Source organism: Euprymna scolopes, chromosome 15, assembly GCF_053919585.1.
Source record: "Euprymna scolopes isolate OS-2025 chromosome 15, ASM5391958v1, whole genome shotgun sequence".
NCBI classification, from domain to species: Eukaryota; Metazoa; Mollusca; class Cephalopoda; order Sepiida; family Sepiolidae; genus Euprymna; species Euprymna scolopes.
In genome coordinates, this window is record NC_136496.1 from 93,497,047 (window position 1) to 93,517,394 (window position 20,348).

The 20,348-nt window shown below is 31.3% G+C and overlaps 1 protein-coding gene across 20 annotated transcripts in view; it reads left to right on the forward strand.

Annotated features, from left to right (window-relative positions):
- The window catches only part of LOC145293993 (uncharacterized), a 151,425-nt gene that overhangs the window by 122,556 nt on the left and 8,521 nt on the right, over positions 1-20,348 (forward strand). For 17 of the 20 annotated variants that reach the window (XM_080140886.1, XM_080140889.1, XM_080140902.1 and 14 more), the window contains 3 exons: positions 14,417-14,515; positions 14,958-15,272; positions 18,287-18,397. In XM_080140886.1, coding sequence (XP_079997012.1) covers positions 14,417-14,515; positions 14,958-15,272; positions 18,287-18,397 — 525 coding nt within the window. Of the gene's footprint in view, positions 1-14,416; positions 14,516-14,957; positions 15,273-18,286; positions 18,398-20,348 lie in introns of those variants that run through there. The other 3 variants (XM_080140907.1, XM_080140894.1, XM_080140906.1) reach the window with 3 other exon arrangements.

Sequence of the window (20,348 nt, forward strand, 5' to 3'; positions counted from 1 at the left end):
GTTTTCGAAAAACATCAATCTGAAAAAGTGTTCGTAATTCCATTCTGTTCGTATTCTGTTATCGTTTCGGGTTTTTTGTTTTTTGTACATAAGAGTCACCACTTATCAAGACCCGGAGGCCCCTCGAGGATAAGGATAAATAAGTTTACAGCAGTCAATGGGATTATGGCGTAGTAATCGTTAGTAGGGGAAATTTTGTAAATTGGATTATTAAGGGGACGATTCATCAAAAACTTGTTTACTTTCGACTTGAAGACAATCAAATTGTAGTTAGCTGGAAAGCAGGCAAACGGAAGAGAGTTCTACAGATATACAGTTCTAAGAAAGAAGCTTTGTTTATGGAATTTATGTGTAGGTTTAGGCACAGATAAAGAGTGAGGGAAATTATTGAAAGGGTTTTTGGTTGGACGACTGCTGTGAAGGTTTGGCGAGGGGGCATGGATTGGAGCTCTGACAAACACTTGCCATGAGAATAACGATAAAGCAGAGACACGCTCGCAACGTCTCTTCTGCGGAAAAGAGGTTGCAGGGAAGAGAAAAGGGCATCCCCCACTAAGCTACGAAGTTTATTTTGAACTTTGTCAAGGCAGGATAATCTGTTTCTAGCAGCTGCTGTCCAGATGTGGCAGTAGTACTCCATCATTGGACTACCTGGTTCTTATATAGGTAGAGAACTGCATTAGGAGTGCGATATCTATTGGAGCATTAGAAGGATCCTACCATTTTTCCAGTGACCTTGGCAACGGATTTGATGTATGTGTTCCATTTCAGATCAGGAATAAAGGTCAAGCACATAAGCGTGTCAAAACATGGAGCCTTCTCAAGACGAGGGCCATTCATTTCAATTGATGCCAGATGGGGATCAGAGCTTTTATGATGTAAAGATAGGAGCTTGGTTTTAGATGTATTAAAAGTACACACCCACTGCTTTCCCCATTGTACCACGTGCTCAAGATCAGAGGATAGAGAGTCAGAGAGAACTTGATCATTTACGGCCTTTGATGTGTTGCCGTAGATGGTAGTGTCGTCAGCATAAATGTCAACGAATGATATTAGGATGTTATTTGGAAGATCATTGATGTAGATCAGGAAGACAGTTGAGCCCAAGATAGACCCTTGAGGGCTCCAGCATTAATACTGTGAGCTTATGATTTCTTCCTATCAACCACTGCTCTTGTAAACCTATCCGACAGAAATGATTTAATAATTGAGGAAACATTTCCAGCTATACCGTAGCTGAATATCTTATGAAGTAAACCTTTATGCCATACCCTATCAAAGGCCTTTGATATGTCAAGAGCAATTGCCCTAGAAAGGAAACCTCTGTCAAGAGATTCACTAATTCTTTTAGATATAACCATTAGCACATCTGCTGTAGATCTAGCAGAACGGAAACCATATTGCATGTCACGAAGAAGGTTATTTTTGATGAGGTGGTTGACGACTGCTCTATTCAGCACAGGTTTCAGCAACTTACTCATGACGCACAGGAGACTAATAAGTGTGTACTGAGAGGAAGTTGACCGATCACCTGAATTCTTAAATATAGGGCATACTGATGAGGTTTTTAAAGGTGTTGGGAAGCAATTCTCCTTAAGACAACGCTTAAACAGCTTTGTAAACATGATAGCTAGTTCTGGTTGAAGCTTTTTCAGCACTATAATCGGAATGCCGTCAGGGTCAGTTGCTTTACTGAAATCAAGGTTTGGCAACATCACATACAGATATTTGTATGTGATTAGTGCATTGTCACAAATTCATAATGCAACATGAAAATAGTTGTATAAAGATACGTATCAATCAAGGTGGCCTAATGGTTCGCATGTTCGCTGATGGGCTAAGAGATTGAAGGTTCATCTTAGGTCGAGCCATACCAAAGACTCAAAATAGTACTTAAATGATCCCCTTGCTAAGCACTCGGTATTATAAGATAAGGGTCAAGGATAATTGTAGTAATTCTGAAATATGAACGGTACCTTCTTATACATATCAGTGATGTAGCCAATTACGATTTATTATGTTCGATTCTTTTAATATAAATTTTATAAAAAAAAACCTTTTTCAACCTATAGCAATTTGAAGCCTCAAGAGACCGCTATCATCCGAGGCAACGACATTGCATATTATGATGTCATCTTATCAATGTGTAAGACTTTTTGTGTGCATTTCTTGTTTCTAATTTTTTTACAGATAAAATCACTACTTCTGAACGTCTGAAGGTCACTCAAGGATAAGGGTTAATATTGTACGCTGTTGTCACCGGAACAGGAGCGTAGTGATCGGTAGTGATAGACACTGGGAGGAGTTGAATTATTTAAGAAGGCTGTTCAACAAGAATTTGGTTACTTTGGACTTGAAGACAACCATGTTGTTGTCAGCTTGAAAACAGGTCCGCAGTATAAAGTTACACAGGCGAGCATTTCAAGAAAAGAAACTCTGTTCATGGTATTTGCCTTTAGATTTCGACAAAGATAAGAGTGGAAATTGTTGACAGTGGTTGTAATTAGACGTGTCTTTGTTTTGAAGGTTTTTCATGTCAGCCAAAGATTGAAACTCAGTTGAGATAGACTCGCAGTGGCTCTTATGTGAGAAAGGGGTTGTATAAAAAAAGGATATCACCTACGAGATTTCGAAGTCGGTTGCATTCAAACCTTATGCTATAAAACATGCAGAAAACTACTTTATTACAAAAACATCAAAATTCATTATCATGCATTGGTAGCTGCTTGTGTTACATGATAAGGGCTGTCCCCTGTTCATGTAAGTATAAAAATAGAGAGATTAGTTAAAATGAAAATAAGAGAAAGCAGAAATCGACCCCTGGACATAAGTTTTAAAGAACAATAGGTTTAAATGGAATATCCAGTAAATTGTTAATTCGGATGAAATAAATAATAAATAAACTATTCAATTGTTAAAAGAATGCGGATAATAAAATATGGTTAAATAAATTAGATATGTAGGTTAAATTCCTTTGTGGAAACAACACAAGAAAAATAGGTTATTGGGAAATCAATGTCGGAAACGTGCAAAGTCGCGCATGTTGAAACACGTGAATTTTGCTCACGTGGCCGGGATGCATGAATTTCTCAATATAGGAGGTGGGAGTTAGTTGGTCGTGGAGAGAGTCAGGAGACAGTCAGAGAGACAGTCAGGGAGACAGTCAGGGGAGACGGTCAGTGAGAAAACTCAGAGACAGGCGGACGTCTGAAGCGGTCTGAAGCGAGACGTCACTTCAGAAACTAAAATGTGAAACTTTGAGTTCTTAATGAGGAAATCCCGACCGGTCGTAAGGAAATAAATTCATCATGTGTTTGTGATAAAGCTCATCTTTGTGTTTGTGATTTCTACAAAAAGGTAAATTGTATTGTTATTATATGTCTGTGTTATAAAATGTCATTACATACACATCTCTCTCTCTAAGATACAACATCATATGTAATAAGACAAGAACTCTCACTAAGACTCATATCTTTACTAATAAGAATTCACGTAACATACGCGCACAAGTGGTATCGTCTAATACTAATAATAATCACCATATCCTACTATATAACACCGTACAATTTGGTGTTCGTGAACCAGTTGCATCAGCGATGCAGAAACCGAACCTGGGTTCGATACCACGAAAATAAAAGAAAAAAAAAAGAAACACAACGTTTTAAAAGGGTCCAACATAATTTAAAAAAATAAATAAATAATACCACGGAAAAAGAAAAAATTACACGATCACAGAATTCGAAAAAGAAAAAGAAACACAGCGTTTTAAAAGGGTCCAACATAATTTAAAAAATAAATAAATAAATAAATAATACCACGGAAAAAAAAATTACGCGATCACAGAAATGCGAAGAAAAAAAAAGAAAAAAAATTGAACACACACGCACACAGAGAACAAAAGATACAAGAAATATTAAAAAGAAAAAGAAGAAAAGGCCGATATGCCGTAAAAAGAAATTCGTAGTAATGGAAAAAAATAGTAAACAAGTCACCAAGAGTAATTCATTGATAAATGAATTGGTCTGTAAAAAAAAAAAACACACACACACACACATACACGCAAAGGCAGAGATTGTGTCACCCATTATTATTGTTTTGAAATTTGTAGAAGTGTCATTAGAAAATCTGTGTCAATATGAAATCGTTTGGACGAATTGTTGAATTTAATCTGTCAATCAAAACAGGAATTTTTGAAAGGTCGCATGTACTCTCTGAAACAGGTGTAAATTGTTTGGAAATGCATTTTGTGTTCATAGTGAACTTTTCGGCTTTTGTGTGTTTATTTATTTTGTTTTTGAAAAAAAAAGGGACAATTGTTTTGGACAGACTGTTGAATTGTTCTTTGTTACAGATGATTTTTTTTTTGTTGTTAAAAAAAAAAGTTATAACTGTTGCAAAATGTTTAAATGTATTAAGGTATTTTTTTAAAATGTTTTTATGATGTTGAACAAATATTGTAAATTGTCTTATGTATGTAATGTTATGATTTTCACAGCAAGAATTCAAAGTTATCCGTAAATATACATTAGATTAAAATGATCTAGTAGAAAATAAGTTAAGACGTATGGTTGGCTTACAGATTCAGTTAGAATTTTAGAAGGGGGACAAGAATTAAAATTACGTAAATGGGTATTTGGAGAGTTTTTAGATGTGATAAGCCGTAAGAAAGATGTTTTGTTTTAGCATTTGGTTTTGTTGTTTTTTTTTTAGAGATCCTAGAAAATTTTCTCCAAGAAAAGTGACTTGGTAGGGATTGATAAGCACAAGAAGTGCCCCTATACGAAAAATTTGGGAACCTGGTTAATTAAGTGCTTAAAATAAGCTGGTTGCACGTACCGACTCCAAGCAAAGTAGTAAGTCTTGGCTTAATTAATAGACAGGCGTTGGAAAGAATACGAAAATTCTTAAGGGGACCAGTAAACCGATGAGAGGTAGTCCCGAGGCAATCACATATAACTTAATGAAGTAAGAGACAGGCAAAAATATGCCGTAGATTACGTAAGAAAGATATAACCTTGTATTTTTTTTTAGAGAAGCATGAATGTGGGATATATCTGCTGGATCTTGGAAGCCCTGGTGAGAGAAAAGAAAAATCACAAAAAAATCGGGCAATTAGATAGAATTTAGGCGCAATTAAGTTGTTGGTCGCAGGAAACGTGTTAGTTAGTTAGGGGTGATATTTCTAAATCCTCGTCGAAGTTTCAAGAATCCAAGCAAGGAAATCCGAGTGAATCCGTATGAGAGAAAAAAAGGTATATCTTAAACTTCTGAAGCCAACCACAAAGATTTAAGATATGAGCTTTGGTATGTCCCGTATGAGATAGTTATAGAATAAAAAACAAAGCCATACTTGATAAGACTAACCATGCGGAAAGAGAGATCAGAACACTTTTGAGACTAAGGAAGTCGTCCATTTCGAGAAAGGTGAAAGCCTCTAGTCTGCGGCATATGGGTGGCTGGAAAATAGCTGATGTAAATCATAGGTAAATACCCTACACCCAAAAAGTAAATGCCACAAAGATCAGAAAGGTTCTGATCTTATAAAAAAATAAATAATTGTGAAGTCGGCCGTGAGATTTTTTTTTTTGTGTTTTTTAGCCTGATCTTTCTAGCCGTGTGGTTGTGTAGATGTAAAAATAAAAAAATGTACTAAAGTTAAAAATGCATACATTTTTTTTGTGAAATATGGAAGGGAGGGATGTTACATGATAAGGGCTGTCCCCTGTTCATGTAATTATAAAAATAGAGAGATTAGTTGAAATGAAAATAAGAGAAAGCAGAAATCGAACCCTGGACATAAGTTTTAAAGAACAATAGGTTTAAATGGAATGTCCAGTAAATTGTTAATTCGGATGAAATAAATAATAAATAAACTATTCAATTGTTAAAAGAATGTGGATAATAAAATATGGTTAAATAAATTAGATATGTAGGTTAAATTCCTTTGTGGAAACAACACAAGAAAAATAGGTTATTGGGAAATCAATGTCGGAAACGTGCAAAGTCGCGCATGTTGAAACACGTGAATTTTGCTCACGTGGCCGGGATGCATGGATTTCTCAATATAGGAGGTGGGAGTTAGTTGGTCGTGGAGAGAGTCAGGAGACAGTCAGAGAGACAGTCAGGGAGACAGTCAGGGGAGACGGTCAGTGAGAAAACTCAGAGACAGGCGGACGTCTGAAGCGAGACGTCACTTCAGAAACTAAAATGTGAAACTTTGAGTTCTTAATGAGGAAATCCCGACCGGTCGTAAGGAAATAAATTCATCATGTGTTTGTGATAAAGCTCATCTTTGTGTTTGTGATTTCTACAAAAAGGTAAATTGTATTGTTATTATATGTCTGTGTTATAAAATGTCATTACATACACATCTCTCTCTCTAAGATACAACATCATATGTAATAAGACAAGAACTCTCACTAAGACTCATATCTTTACTAATAAGAACTCACGTAACATACGCGCACAAGTGGTATCGTCTAATACTAATAATAATAACCATATCACCCAGTATATAACACTTGTTCTTATACCTTACACTTTTTATTATCTTTCCAGACTGAGGAAACTACGGCTGCAAATAAATTCATTTATATTTCGAAAATGTCTTAGTCAAGACAAAACTGTTGGTAAACAAAAGTGATTTATTCAACTTGGTCTTCGTTCCAAATTACTGAGTACTGGAGTAGAGGAAAACAAAAAGAGATTAAATATCGCCATACAAACATCTCACAGACAGTTGCGTATAAATAGATTTCAGAATAAGTGAAGCTGGACGGTATTGCATATTGGATGCATATACTGATCACGATAAGGAAAAACTTTAATCTCAAGAATCTTAAGCAAACATCGGTGCAAAAAAAAAAAATTTTATGTGAAAAAGACTGATATCGCCATTTGTGGAGTGGAGGAAAAAATCGTCCATAATCACTGTTTAATCATATTTTGGTGCTTTTTGAATTAACATGTTTATCTATGTAATGCTTCCAATGAACTGGATGCATCTCTCACTCACCTTCTCTTTGAACCATGTAACGTCATATTTGTTTTGACAGTTGGCATGGTCTAGTAAATCTAACCTAAACGTTAATTTTCTGTTATTTTGCAACTAATCAATTTATATACCTATGGATTTGGCCCTCTAATGTCTAACACGTGATGTCCAAATTATTATTTGCTTTTATTAGTTTATTATTCATCGATTGTTTATTGATATTGTAGAGTTGAATGTAATAAAATAATCAAAGAATAAAGCGCTCGCGTGTGTGTATCGTGCGGTCATACAACTTACCTTTGGATGGGATCTCAGAGAAAGAGAAATTAAAGATGCCAGCCATTGATTTATAAGGTGTAGTCTCGTGGAATCTCACGAGATCTCATCTTCCACTGCACAGGTTTGCAAATGGAATGGGATGGGTTTTCTAATAAAATGCCTGTTGGTAGAGGCGTTGGGGGAAACACGTGCTGGAATTTGAGAGAGAAAGTTGACAGTGACGAATTCTAGCTGAACTTTTGCTTGTTGTATTCGAATTATTTTGTTTTGTTGGTTACCAGTCTATTTAACAACAGATATGATAAAAGATTTTCCTTGTTTTAAATATGTTTTTATTTCAAATTTCAGGTTATGTCATGTCATTCAAGACTATATTTGGAAAGTCTTATTTAATATCGCCATACAAAAATCTTACAGACAGTTGCGTACAAACAGATTACAAAATACGCGGTGGAAGGCGTTGCATGTTAGATATAACTACTCATCCCGAAAGGAAACTAAAATTTAGGCTCACGTCAAGTTCAGTGGGAAGAGCACAATTTTATGTGAAAAACGCTGTCATCTCTGTCAGGTTTATGGCTGAATCTAATCACTTTTATCATGTTACTTGTCACATACGGATTGAAAAAGTAAGCATTCGCAGTGGTACCTGTCCTGCACTTGGTAAGTTGTTTTTAAATATTACTTACTTTCGCACCCAACATATCCTAATCTTTCAAATGAATGTAAAAACGAATATGATGATTTGTCGTTTATGTTAAGTCAATTTCTGCATATAATAAAGATCGTGCCTTTACGGTTGACGGATCTGCATGAAGTCCTACTCAATGATTGCTGCTATTCGGTAAACTGTAGGGTTTTATGACTGCATGCAAAGTCGTGGAAGGTTGGCCAACGAGGACCTTTCTAGGATCGGAGGGGGACAGTTATGTTCTTTTATTAAATGTTTATATATAGCACTAGTTTTATTTAGATGCAATCTTAGATAAGTCCTCGATGACAACATAAAAATTATACAACATGAAAATAATATTAAAAAATTAAAAATTCTTGAAGCGTCATATATTAGAACACTTCAATCCACTATAAATGATATTGCATTCGAGAAAAGCAGTAACGTTCTTAAACGTCTTGCGTAGTTCGTAGTGGACAGATTTTGTTAACAGAGTCCACGAACTTGTTGATTTTAACACTCGAATTTTTAATCGACCTATATTTGTAATCGACTTTTGATCGACTCTATATATTTTAACTCATCATTTTCGCTCCTTCGCACTTTTACTTCAACACCTGAAGATGATTCGTGGACGAATCGAAAGCGCTCGTGACTGCAACAACTATGGAACTTTTATTGATATTTTTGATTTTGATATAAGAAAAGATTATACGGAAAATCGAAAAATAAAAAAAAGATTCATAAAGCAAAGTGTCTCCGTTGCATTTAATAATATTTGCTTGAATATATATATAATATATGAATATATATATATATATATATATATATATATATTATTATTATTATTTTTATTATTATTATTATTATTATTATTATTTGTTTGAAAGTAATATTTTAAATTTCACATTTCAAATACTTTTACTAATTCAATATTCGACAATCTAGTATTAATAAACATTTTTCGAACTAGTCACTTAGTTAAGTATAATGTTATTTTAACATTCAATAGACGCTAATTCCCTAATAATTAGGTTTCATAGTTTCCTAATCATAATAATATGTTCTTTTAGTTTTAATTAGAAAAATGTATAGTTAAGTGAAATCTAATTCTATTTTAATTTAAATTATTTCAGAATTATTGATGTTATTTAGAAATAATATTATAGATTATGTTTACTTTTGATTAACTTTAGTCCCTCCTGCCGTATGCATTCCTAACCCTAACCCTACCCTATGCGTTCCTTTTCATTCTCTCTTTTAATTTAACTTTTAATCCCGAAATTAATTCATAGACGTGTAGTTAATGTGTATATATATATATATATATATATATATATATATATATATATATATATATATATATATATATATATATATCATCAGCAAAGTATTGGGAAGGGTTTTTAATATATGTAAAAGACACCATAAATAAACCTAGCATTAAAAGTAAGGCAGAAGTATCTGAAAAAAAAATAAAATAAAGGTATGTATTTACTTGATAAGAAATTAAAGATATAAATAAAATAGAATAAAATTATAAATCTGAATTTGGTTTAAATATAATATTATAATAATATATTTCTAATAAGATTCATAGACAAACACATATATATATTATATTAAATTAGCTCTAGGATATTTACCTATCGAGCTTATTATATATCTAAACTACAACGTGCACTTTTTCTTTCCCTGTATTTTAATTAAATTAGTAATTTTACTATTACATTAAAATACACTCTGCTCTTTAGACTATTGTTCTAATCTCCTTTAAATATATATATATATATATATATATATATACAAATATATATATATTTGTGTATATATATAAATATAGGTGTATATATATAAATAAATAAATATATATATATATATATATATATATAGTTTATCTTAAATGGTGTTCAATAGATATACCTTATTATTACTATAATAGTGTTTTTACATCCCTTCTCACAATTTACACATTTGACTCATATATTTGAGTCCACACATCAATCGTATAATAACCATTTGTTTCAACATATTAAGTCTATTATTAGATCAATATTTGGAATCTTATTGTTATAAACACATTTGTAATATTATGATTATTATAAATTAACCCTTCCTATCTATAAACTAATTGTCACAAAAGTTTAGCATGTCTAAACATTACGATCAATCTAGAAGTTATAATATCACGATTCACTACTATTCCCTATTCTAATTTAATATTTAATTTTTCATCCACATCTAATTAGAGAATATAGTTGTATGTTCTTTTTTATCATTTTACAATTAAATACTACATTATGTGAGATTCGTTATCATGATAGCTATTTAGACACAATTGGTTTCAGGAAAAGCTGTTCGATACAGAAATGTATTTATAAAGAAATGTGTTAGAAAAGATATGTAGAAAGAAATTATTCAGAGAGAAATAATTTTAGAAACTATTATTTAAAAAGAACTGTTTGGAGGAGAAGTGTTTCAGAAAGAAATGTTTTAAGAAAGAAATGTTTTAAAAAAAAGAAATGTCTCAGAAAGAAATGTTTTAAGAAAGAAATGTTTTAAAAACGAAATGTTTCAGAAAGAAATGTTTTGAGAAAGAAATGTTTTAAGAAAGAAATGTTTATAGAAAGAAATGTTTCAGAAAAAATGTTTTAAGAAAGAAATGTTTTAAAAAAGAAATGTTTTAAGAAAGAAATGTTTTAAAAAAAGAAATGTTCTTAGACATAAAATAAAAAATTTTAATATACAAAATAATTAAAGACTAAAAATACTTTCATTTTGCTTAAAAGACACAATATTTTTAAAACATAAAAGTTCTTAAAATAATGCAAAGTAATGCTCCAAGACAAAATTGCATATTCTAAAGTTTCTCCTACGTGTACTAAGGACAAATTACTTCAAGTTTAGAATCAGAACAGATACTACACTGGAATCTTAAATGATATTATTCATAGAAAGTTAATTCAATATTTTACAAAATGCATTGTTATCAAACACGTGTTTCTTTTCAGTTTGTCCACATGAAACTAGAGCATGCCTGGATCAGTCGAAATGTATATCACATTCAAGTTTCTGTGATGATATTCCAGATTGTCCTGATAAGAGTGATGAAGCATCATGTCGTAAGTATACAATCTTAAAAAAAAATTTACTCTATTTTCTTGTAATCATGGGAGTATTTAATTGCTCTGTTCATTGTTTATTGTTGCACAATTCACAAAACTATAAAAAAAAATTCACTTAACAGTTATTATATAGCATTTTGGCGGTAGGCTATAGGTGTTATACGTTAGACTAGGGTAGAAGGTGTGGTCAGGATAACTTACTTAAAACTACGTTGCTGTGCATTTATAAAAGAAACATTCGATACCTCCGTTGAGTCTCAAGAGTACAATGGATACCTACTGTAAGATTAGCTGCACGTGTAGTTGTGAGGCGCGGATTGCGCAATCTCTAACCATACCTCTCTAGAATCTGCACTGCTTGTGTCCAGTGGCAAGGAAACCTCCATGACGACTGGAAGTAATGATGAGATAAACGGAGAACACATACAGCACCTGGAATTCCGCAATGGTCACCCATTTCAGTACTGACCAGGCTCAACTTTGCTTAAAAGATAATAACCAGGTTGACACAACAGTTGCCTTTAAATCACTAAAGTTAAGCTACGTTGAGAATGTTACAGGATATATGCAGACACTAATGCGCATCTTTAAATGTATATATAAAGCACATTCTACGTTGTCATTGCTAAGGTAATTAACGTATATATAACATACTAATATCAATGTATCAGTTTGTGATGTCTGTGCGCAGGTAGGCGTTCGACACATACAATAAACATATATGAGGATGAGACTGTTCTTTCAAACGGGCTGCTAACTCCAGTCTACAAAAATGTATCCATAATTTAAAAAAAAAACAGTTCAACAGTAAATATTCAGGCATATTTATCTAGCTAACTTACTTGTTCGATATCGTAGCGCCCAAAATCTGTTACAGAAACGTAACATTTCCAAATTCTTTTTCTTAATTATGAGTTGAATTTAGCTATCTAGAACGAGGAGTATAAACGCTTCTTCATATCTGCACCTTATATGATATTTTAATCTGAAGTTTTAACCCGGAATTGTATTAACTTAAAACATTTATATGACAAAATTGATTGATTTACTAAACTTAACAGATCATCGGGATACTAAAATGTAAAAGCATATTACTGTTGAGGAATATATAACACGTCAAATGTAACACTATAAAAATGAGTGCAGACTTATAAAGACCAAAATATTATTTCAGCTAGCATTGCCAAACCCCTCTCATGAACGGCTTCCAACTCTTTCTTTCTCCCTGCCAACGTTTGTATGTAAAACTCTTTCTCTCTTTTCTCTGACGTCAAACCAAGTCGCCATTACTTTTAGTAAAACCAAATATTAGGTACGAGCAAAATGAATGCCGGTGCTCGAAATGAATAAACATTTTGACCCCTCCCTTTACTTAAAAATTCACCAAAAATCAGAAAATTAACACATTTTAATGAAATTTTCAGTATGTATTAAATCATGATAACGGAATATAATGAACTAATTATTGTTATTTAAATCTTAGTGAAAAGGTATTATTTTTTTAAACGCAAAATACTTTTACTAAAGTTATGGTTTTCAGTAGTAAATAAAAAATGCAAGAATTTATTTTTGCTTTTTTATGTAAATAAAGCATCGTACTTTGTAACAATAAAATAAAAATAAAATAATTTTTACAGGAACATTATGAAAAAAGCTCCTGAAGTCCGTATTAAAGAATTCGATATAACTCAAAGAAAAATTAATTTCCCGCACTACCAATATTATCATTGAATTAAGCATTGTTTATTTAATATTTTCACACAAAAATATTATAATTGCAAAAATTATTTCTACTTCTTTTTACGCTTACATTTTTAACGTAATCTTTACATGTAAGATTCTAATATTTCCATTGCACGCAAGAACGTATAATTATCAACGTAAAATAATGTTCATATAATCTTGGAAAATAAAGTAAAAAAAATTAAATGTAAAAACAGGAACATAGAAAAATAATTTAATTAAAAAATGGCAAAAATTATACGAACGTTCCATGTTGGTAAGTACGGATGCGCTGAGTTGAAAAGAAAACCAGTCTGTTTTTCCCACCCTCCTCCTATTTTCAACTACCCGCCTGTTTGTGTTTATAAACTTTAAATTTCACGTAAACATTATGATAAATTTTAACGCAAGTCTATTTTTTTAGTGTGTAATTTTTTCAATGATTATAAATTGTTTTCTTAACCAATTGTAATTCTGTATTAATATTAATAAATAATGGTGCTAACATTTTTCTTTTCAAAGAATAAATTATCAGTAGTATAATTAATGAATTTAATTAACTTTTATGCATTTTTAAATGAAGGAATAGGGCCTGCGACTCAAAAACAAAAGTCGCTCAGTATGCCGGAATAATGTTAAATAAATACATAAATTATGTCTAATTTTTCCTTCCATACATATTTGAATTTTGCCGCCAGAGATTTTTTTCTTTTTTCTTTTTTTTTTTTTTGATACGATAAACAAGTCTCGTTCCTACCAGTGATACATTTTTGGACAATTATTACTTTTTTAGCAAAAGTTAAGTACATTTATTGTATTAATTCATTAGCTAAAGACTTTAACTTAATACTTAACTTGGAAATAATTCCGGGAAACATGTTTCTTGCCAGAGAAATGTAAACGCGATTTTTTGTCATAATGAATTTTTACGTGAAATGTAGGTTTTTTTTTTCAGATTTGAGATAAAATTATTCCATGTATTTTTTTATTTCAAACATTTTTTTCTTGGAGAATTTAACTAAACTATAATCTTTCAAATACAATAAAAAAGTAGTCGAAAATTTAAAAAAAATATTATGATTAACCGGCGTTAAAAACATGCCCCCTACCGAAGCAGCCATTAAATTGCCCGTGCCTACCAAATATATTTTTTTATTTCAAATTACATTCCAATTTGTTTTTTATGTATGTTATTAAATTCCATTACGACTGAAACTCTAATTGTTTTACTTTTCCATATTCTTTTTTTAGATATTAAAACATATTCTTTGAATGTTTGCTATTTCATAACAATGGCTATTTCATTACACTGGAAGAAACCGAACATGACGTTAAGAGGTATTTAGTTTTCTCCCACTGTAAGAACTGTCCCACCACGGTTTAAGTGTGGGATCCAGAATTCAGCGCCGGCGGTGAGGGGCACGCTGAGCAACAAAATGTGCTTGGGTTCGGCATTTCCCAGTAATGGCGCCTCAGGCGATTAGCAATAAACTAAGTCCTTCTAAAAAGGATAATTACATGTAAAATTTCAATAAAACTTTCGTGTTTTGGTATTATTGGGAAACATAGAAACGGCTGAACTGTTTTAATTATCTAAGTGACATATTTCTCTTTGAATTTCAGAAAGAAGTATTGAATGTGACTTCTCTGACCCAATAATATGTGGCTACGAGGTCAGAGGTGAATATGGCTTTCGTTGGAGTATAATGAAGGCCACGTCAGGTAAAGATCACATTTTTCGATTTAATTTATTTCCGTTATGAAACATTGATATATTTGAATATAAAATACATATATTTTTTTGTTTTACCTTTGTGACGTGGGCGAACAATGTCTTGTTTTAATCACGTTTATGTAATTAAAACTTTGTGTACTGAACATGAGAAAATCCTGACAAACGAGAGAAGGAGTTACAGAATTAAATATCCAAGCGCCTGCACGTATAACCATACAAGAAGAGAAAGGGGCATCTCCCACTAAGCCGCAAAGTCTATTTTGAACTTTGTTAAGGCAGGATAAGCTGCTTCTAGCAGCCCCTGTCCAGATGTGGCAACAGTACGCCATCATTGGACGTACGTGGCTCTTATATATTTTATCATTCATCAGTTCTTTATTGATATGAAAAAAGATTTTCCTTGTTTTAAATATGTTTTCTTTATTTCAGGTTATGTCATGTCATTCAAGACTTTCCGTGGAAAATCTGATTTAATATCGCCATACAAAAATCTTACAGACAGTTGCGTACAAATAGATTACAAAATAAGCGGTGGAAGGCGTTGCATGTTAGCTGTAACTACTGATCCCGATAAGAAACTAAAATTTAGGCTCGCGTCAAGTTCAGTGGGAAGAGCACAATTTTATGTGAAAAACGCTGTCATCGCTCTCAGGTTTATGGCTGAATCTAATCACATTTTTCATGTTATTTGTCACATACAGATTGAAAAAGTAAGCATTCGCAATGGTACCTGTCCTGCTCTTGGTAAGTTGTTTTTTAATATTACTTACTTTCGCACCCAACATATCCTAATCTTTCAAATGGATGTAAAACCGAATATGATGATTTGTCGTTTCTGTTGTTAAGTAAGTCCAATTTCTGCATGTGATAAATATCGTGCCTTTACGGTTGCCGGATCTGCATGAAGTCCTACTCAATGATTGCTGCTATTCGGTAAACTGTAGGATTTTATGACTGCATGCAAAGTCGTGGAAGGTTGGCCAACGAGGACCTTTCTAGGATTGGAGGGGGAAAATTATGTTCTTTTATTAAATGTTTATATATAGCACTAGTGTTATTTAGATGCAATCTGAGATAAGTACTCGATGACAACATAAAAATTATACAACATGAAAATAATATTAAAAAATTTGAAATTCTTGAAGCGTCATATATTAGAACCCTTGAATCCACTATAAATGATATTGCATTCGAGAAAAGCAGTAACGTTCTTAAACGTCTTGCGTAGTTCGTAGTTGTTAACAGAGTCCACGAACTTGTTGATTTTAACACTCGAATTTTTAATCAACCTATATTTGTAATCGACTTTTCATCGAATTTATATATTTTAACTTATCGCCGTTTACTGTATATTTTAGTTTTCACTTAATTTTCATTTTCGCTCCTTCACACTTTTACTTCAACACCTGAAGATGATTCGTGGACGAATCGAAAGCGCTCATGACAGCAACAACTGTGGAACTTTTATTAATATTTTTGATTTTGATATAAAAAAGATTATACGGAAAATCGAAAAATTAAAAAAAAGAATCATAAAGCAAAGTTTCTCCGTTGCATTTAATAATATTTGCTTGAATATATATATATATATATATATATATATATATATATATATATATATATATCAGCTTTATATATATATATATATATATATATATATATATATATATATATATATTGAATGGATGACAAATGTCTATATTGCAAAGTTCATGATGTTGACCATCTTATAATTTATTCCTTTAATTCAGTTGATATTTACAATTCTTGACAGTATTTGTTTCGTAGCGCAAAATCAATCACTTCATTATATCAATCAGTAAATCTATTTTGCCCTTAACTCATGCGAAAAATAGCAACAATACATACGTCAAAAGGAAATAAAGTGCGTTTTGACATGATTAAAATCCGAAAATTGGAAGAGAAGCTGTAAATACCTTATTATATGTTTTCATTGCGCCATTTTGAATTTTAGATATAAAGTCACTAAACTCATCTATTCGTACTAATAAATTCTATTTATTTAGTAATATTCTGCCAAAATGTTCTATTTAATAAGTAGTAAACTTATTAATTCTAATTAATATATAAATATTTATGAAAAAAACATCAATAATTATAATCTATTACACATGTTTGTATATACGAAACTTAAAAATAAAAATAAAAAACTTTTACAATTTACGGTTATATTAAATTATTTATTAATTTGAATTTGAAACCATACATAATTAAGTAAACTGTTGTAATCAAGTTTATTACTACTTCAATTATAATTCTTAGTATTAGTTAATTCAAATAATTACATTTTGTTAAGAGTTATAATTTCGCTAAATACTCCTTACCTTAATTGTTTACCTTAAGAGTAACAAGTTAAAATTAATTCAATTTAGAGTATGATAGAGTTACTACCCTTAAAACAAATCCATCGATATATTAACTTACTTATCTTTAACATTCATTCTTTATTCATACATAACCCGTCCCTTCCATATTCCACTAATCAGAAATGCTTATAGAGTTCTAATATATTTCACTTAATATTATTCAATGATTAATTCAGTGTATATTATAAATTAACTAATACGTTTAATATAAAATGTTAATATTAAAACTATTTCAATCGATACATAAATCATTAAGTTGTAATTCCTTTTTGTTTTAATATCTAATTATAAATTAATTAGTTCTAACATTTCCGCTTAATTTATTTATTTATTTTTATGTTTTATCATTATTATTATTATTATTAAATTAAAGTAATATTTTAAAGTTCACATACTTTTACTAGTTCAATATTCGACAATCTAGTATTAATAAACATTTTTCGAATTACTTAGTTAAGTATAATTTTAGTTTTACATTGAATAGATCCTAATTCTCTAATAATTAGGTTTCAGAGTGTCCTGATCTCGTAACAATGTTATTTTAGTTTTAATTAGATAAATGTATATTTAAGTGAAATCTAATTCACATTATGCTTCAAGTTAATTCAGGATTATTAATGTTATTTCGACATAATATTATAGATTATGTTTATTCCGATTTAATTTTATTTTATCCCCTCCTACCCTATGCATTCCTTTTTTACTTTATCACCTCCTACCCTATGCATTCCTTTTTTCTCTCCTTCAATTTTACTTTTAATCCAGAAATGAATTGATAGACGTTTAGTCAATGTATATATATATTAAAAAATATAGTTTATCTTAATTGATGTTCAATAGATATACCTTATTATAAGTATAATAGCGTTTTTACATCCATTCTAACAATTAACCCATTTGGCTCATATGTTTTAGTCCACACAGCGATCGTATAAACACACACTCATCTATATATATATATATATATATATATATATATATATATATATATATATATAACAGGATAAGTGTTTAATAACATATGTATATAACACGATAAGTGTTTTAAAAAATGTTTTAAGAAAGAAATCTTTTACAAAGAAATGAAAATAAAATTGTTAATATAAAAAATAATTCAAGACTAAAAATACTTTCATTTTGCTTAAAAAAAAACAATATTTTCAAAACATAAAAGTTCTTAAAATAATGCAAAATAATGCTCCAAGGCAAAATTGCATATTCTAAAGTTTCTCCCACGTGTACTAAGAACAAATTAACTCAAGTTTATAATCAGAACAGATACTACACTGGAATCTTAAGTGATATTATTCATAGAAAGTCCATTCAATATTTTACAAAATTCATTGTTATCAAACACGTGTTTCTTTTCAGTTTGTCCATATGAAACTAGAGCATGCCTGGATCAGTCGAAATGTATATCACATTCAAGTTTCTGTGATGATATTCCAGATTGTCCTGATAAGAGCGATGAAGCATCATGTCGTAAGTATACAATCTTAAAAAAATTTTACTCTATTTTTTTGTAATCATGGAAGTATTTAATTGCTCTGTTCATTGTTTAATGTTGCAGGATTCACAAAACTATATATTTTTTTCACTTAACAGTTATTATATAGCATTTTGGTGGTAGGCTATAGGTGTTATACGTTAGACTAGGGTTGAAGGTGTGGTCAGGATAACTTACTTAAAACTACGTTTCTGGGCATTTATAAAAAAAAACATTCGATACCTCCGTTGAGTCTCAAGAGTACAATGGATACTCACTATAAGATTAGCTGCACGTGTAATTTTGAAGCAAGGATTGCGTAATCACCAACCACACCTCTCCAGAGTCTGCACTGCTTGTATCCAGTGGCAATGAAACCTCCAGGACGACTGGAAGTAATGATGACAAAACGGAGAACACATACAGCACCTGGAATTACTCATGACTATATGAAACTGAGGGTTTTTTCTGATATGCAGAAAACTGATCTTCGGTATTTTGAAGATGCGGAAGATTTGCGTTTGTCCCAAGGATGTTCAGAAAAGATCACTGACTATTTGATTGAGATGGACATCAATTCAGTTCTTCATCCTTCATGTAGTCATAACCTTGCATACTGTGACTTTAAGTCATTCCCTAAATAAACTGAGTTCTTTGTCCTGATATACGGAAAACCGTTCTTCGGTATTTTTAAATTAACTGATGTTGTTTTACAGGTTGTTGGGAAATATTTCTCCTTCAAGCATCGTTAGAACAGTTTTATAAGAATAGAAATAATTACTGTTGCATCTTTATAAGTTTTATATTATTGAAATCTTGTCAGGGTTAGTTGTTTACATATATTTTGGTGAAATGAATCTTTTATTGCTATGAATTCATATATTTTATATATGAATTCATATATTTTATATATGAATTCATATATTTTATATATGAATTCATATATTTTATATATGAATTTATACTTATTTATTTGTTAGTTACGAGGTGCCTTAAATAAGTTTCTAGACTTTTTTGTACAAGCATTTAAAATTGTAGTAGACTCTTGAAAATTCAATATGTTATTGCTTTACATGTTATGAGATTACTAATTTTGATGATTCAGGGTTCAAATGAGCAGCTACAGCAGGAATTGGAATACACCTTACTAAAGCCTGATTGTCACAGCTGGTGAATTTCAAAAATACAATCGGGACGTGAGGATACTTTAGAAGAACGATATACAATTAAATTCCGTTTTAAACTTGGAGAAAATGCCACAGAACCGTATGAAATGTTTCAGACTGATTTTGGACTACTTTGCAAGAATCGGGCATCAGTTTTTTAGTGGCATAGAAGATCTAAGGAATGCAGGAAGTCTTTGTTAGGGATGATGCGAGGTGTGGGAGGGTTAAGGAAGTCATAACACCAGAGTTGATCGGCCAAATAAGGAATTTCATGGATAAAGATTGTCGTGTGTTTATAGAGACAATATGTGCACAGTTTGATGTCAGTGTGGGAACTGTACTCACGATTATTCGCGAGGAACTGAAGATGTGGAAGATTTGCGCGAAGTTTATCCCATGGATGTTCAGAAAAGATCACTGACTATTTGATTAAGATGGACATCAATTCAGTTCTTCTAGAGCATGCCAAGATCAGTCGAAATGTATATCACATTCAAAGTTCTGTGATCGAATTCCAGATTGTCCTGATAAGAGCGATGAAGCATCATGTCGTAAGTATACAATCTTTAAAAAATGTTATTCTAATTTTTATAATCATGGAAGTGTTCGTTGCCTAATTGTTGCACAATTCACAAAACTACAATTTTTTTCACTTAACAGTTATTATATAGCATTTTGGTGGTAGGCTATAGGTGTTATACGTTAGACTAGGGTAGAAGGTGTGGTCAGGATAACTTACTTAAAACTACGTTGCTGGGCATTTATAAAAGAAACATTAGAT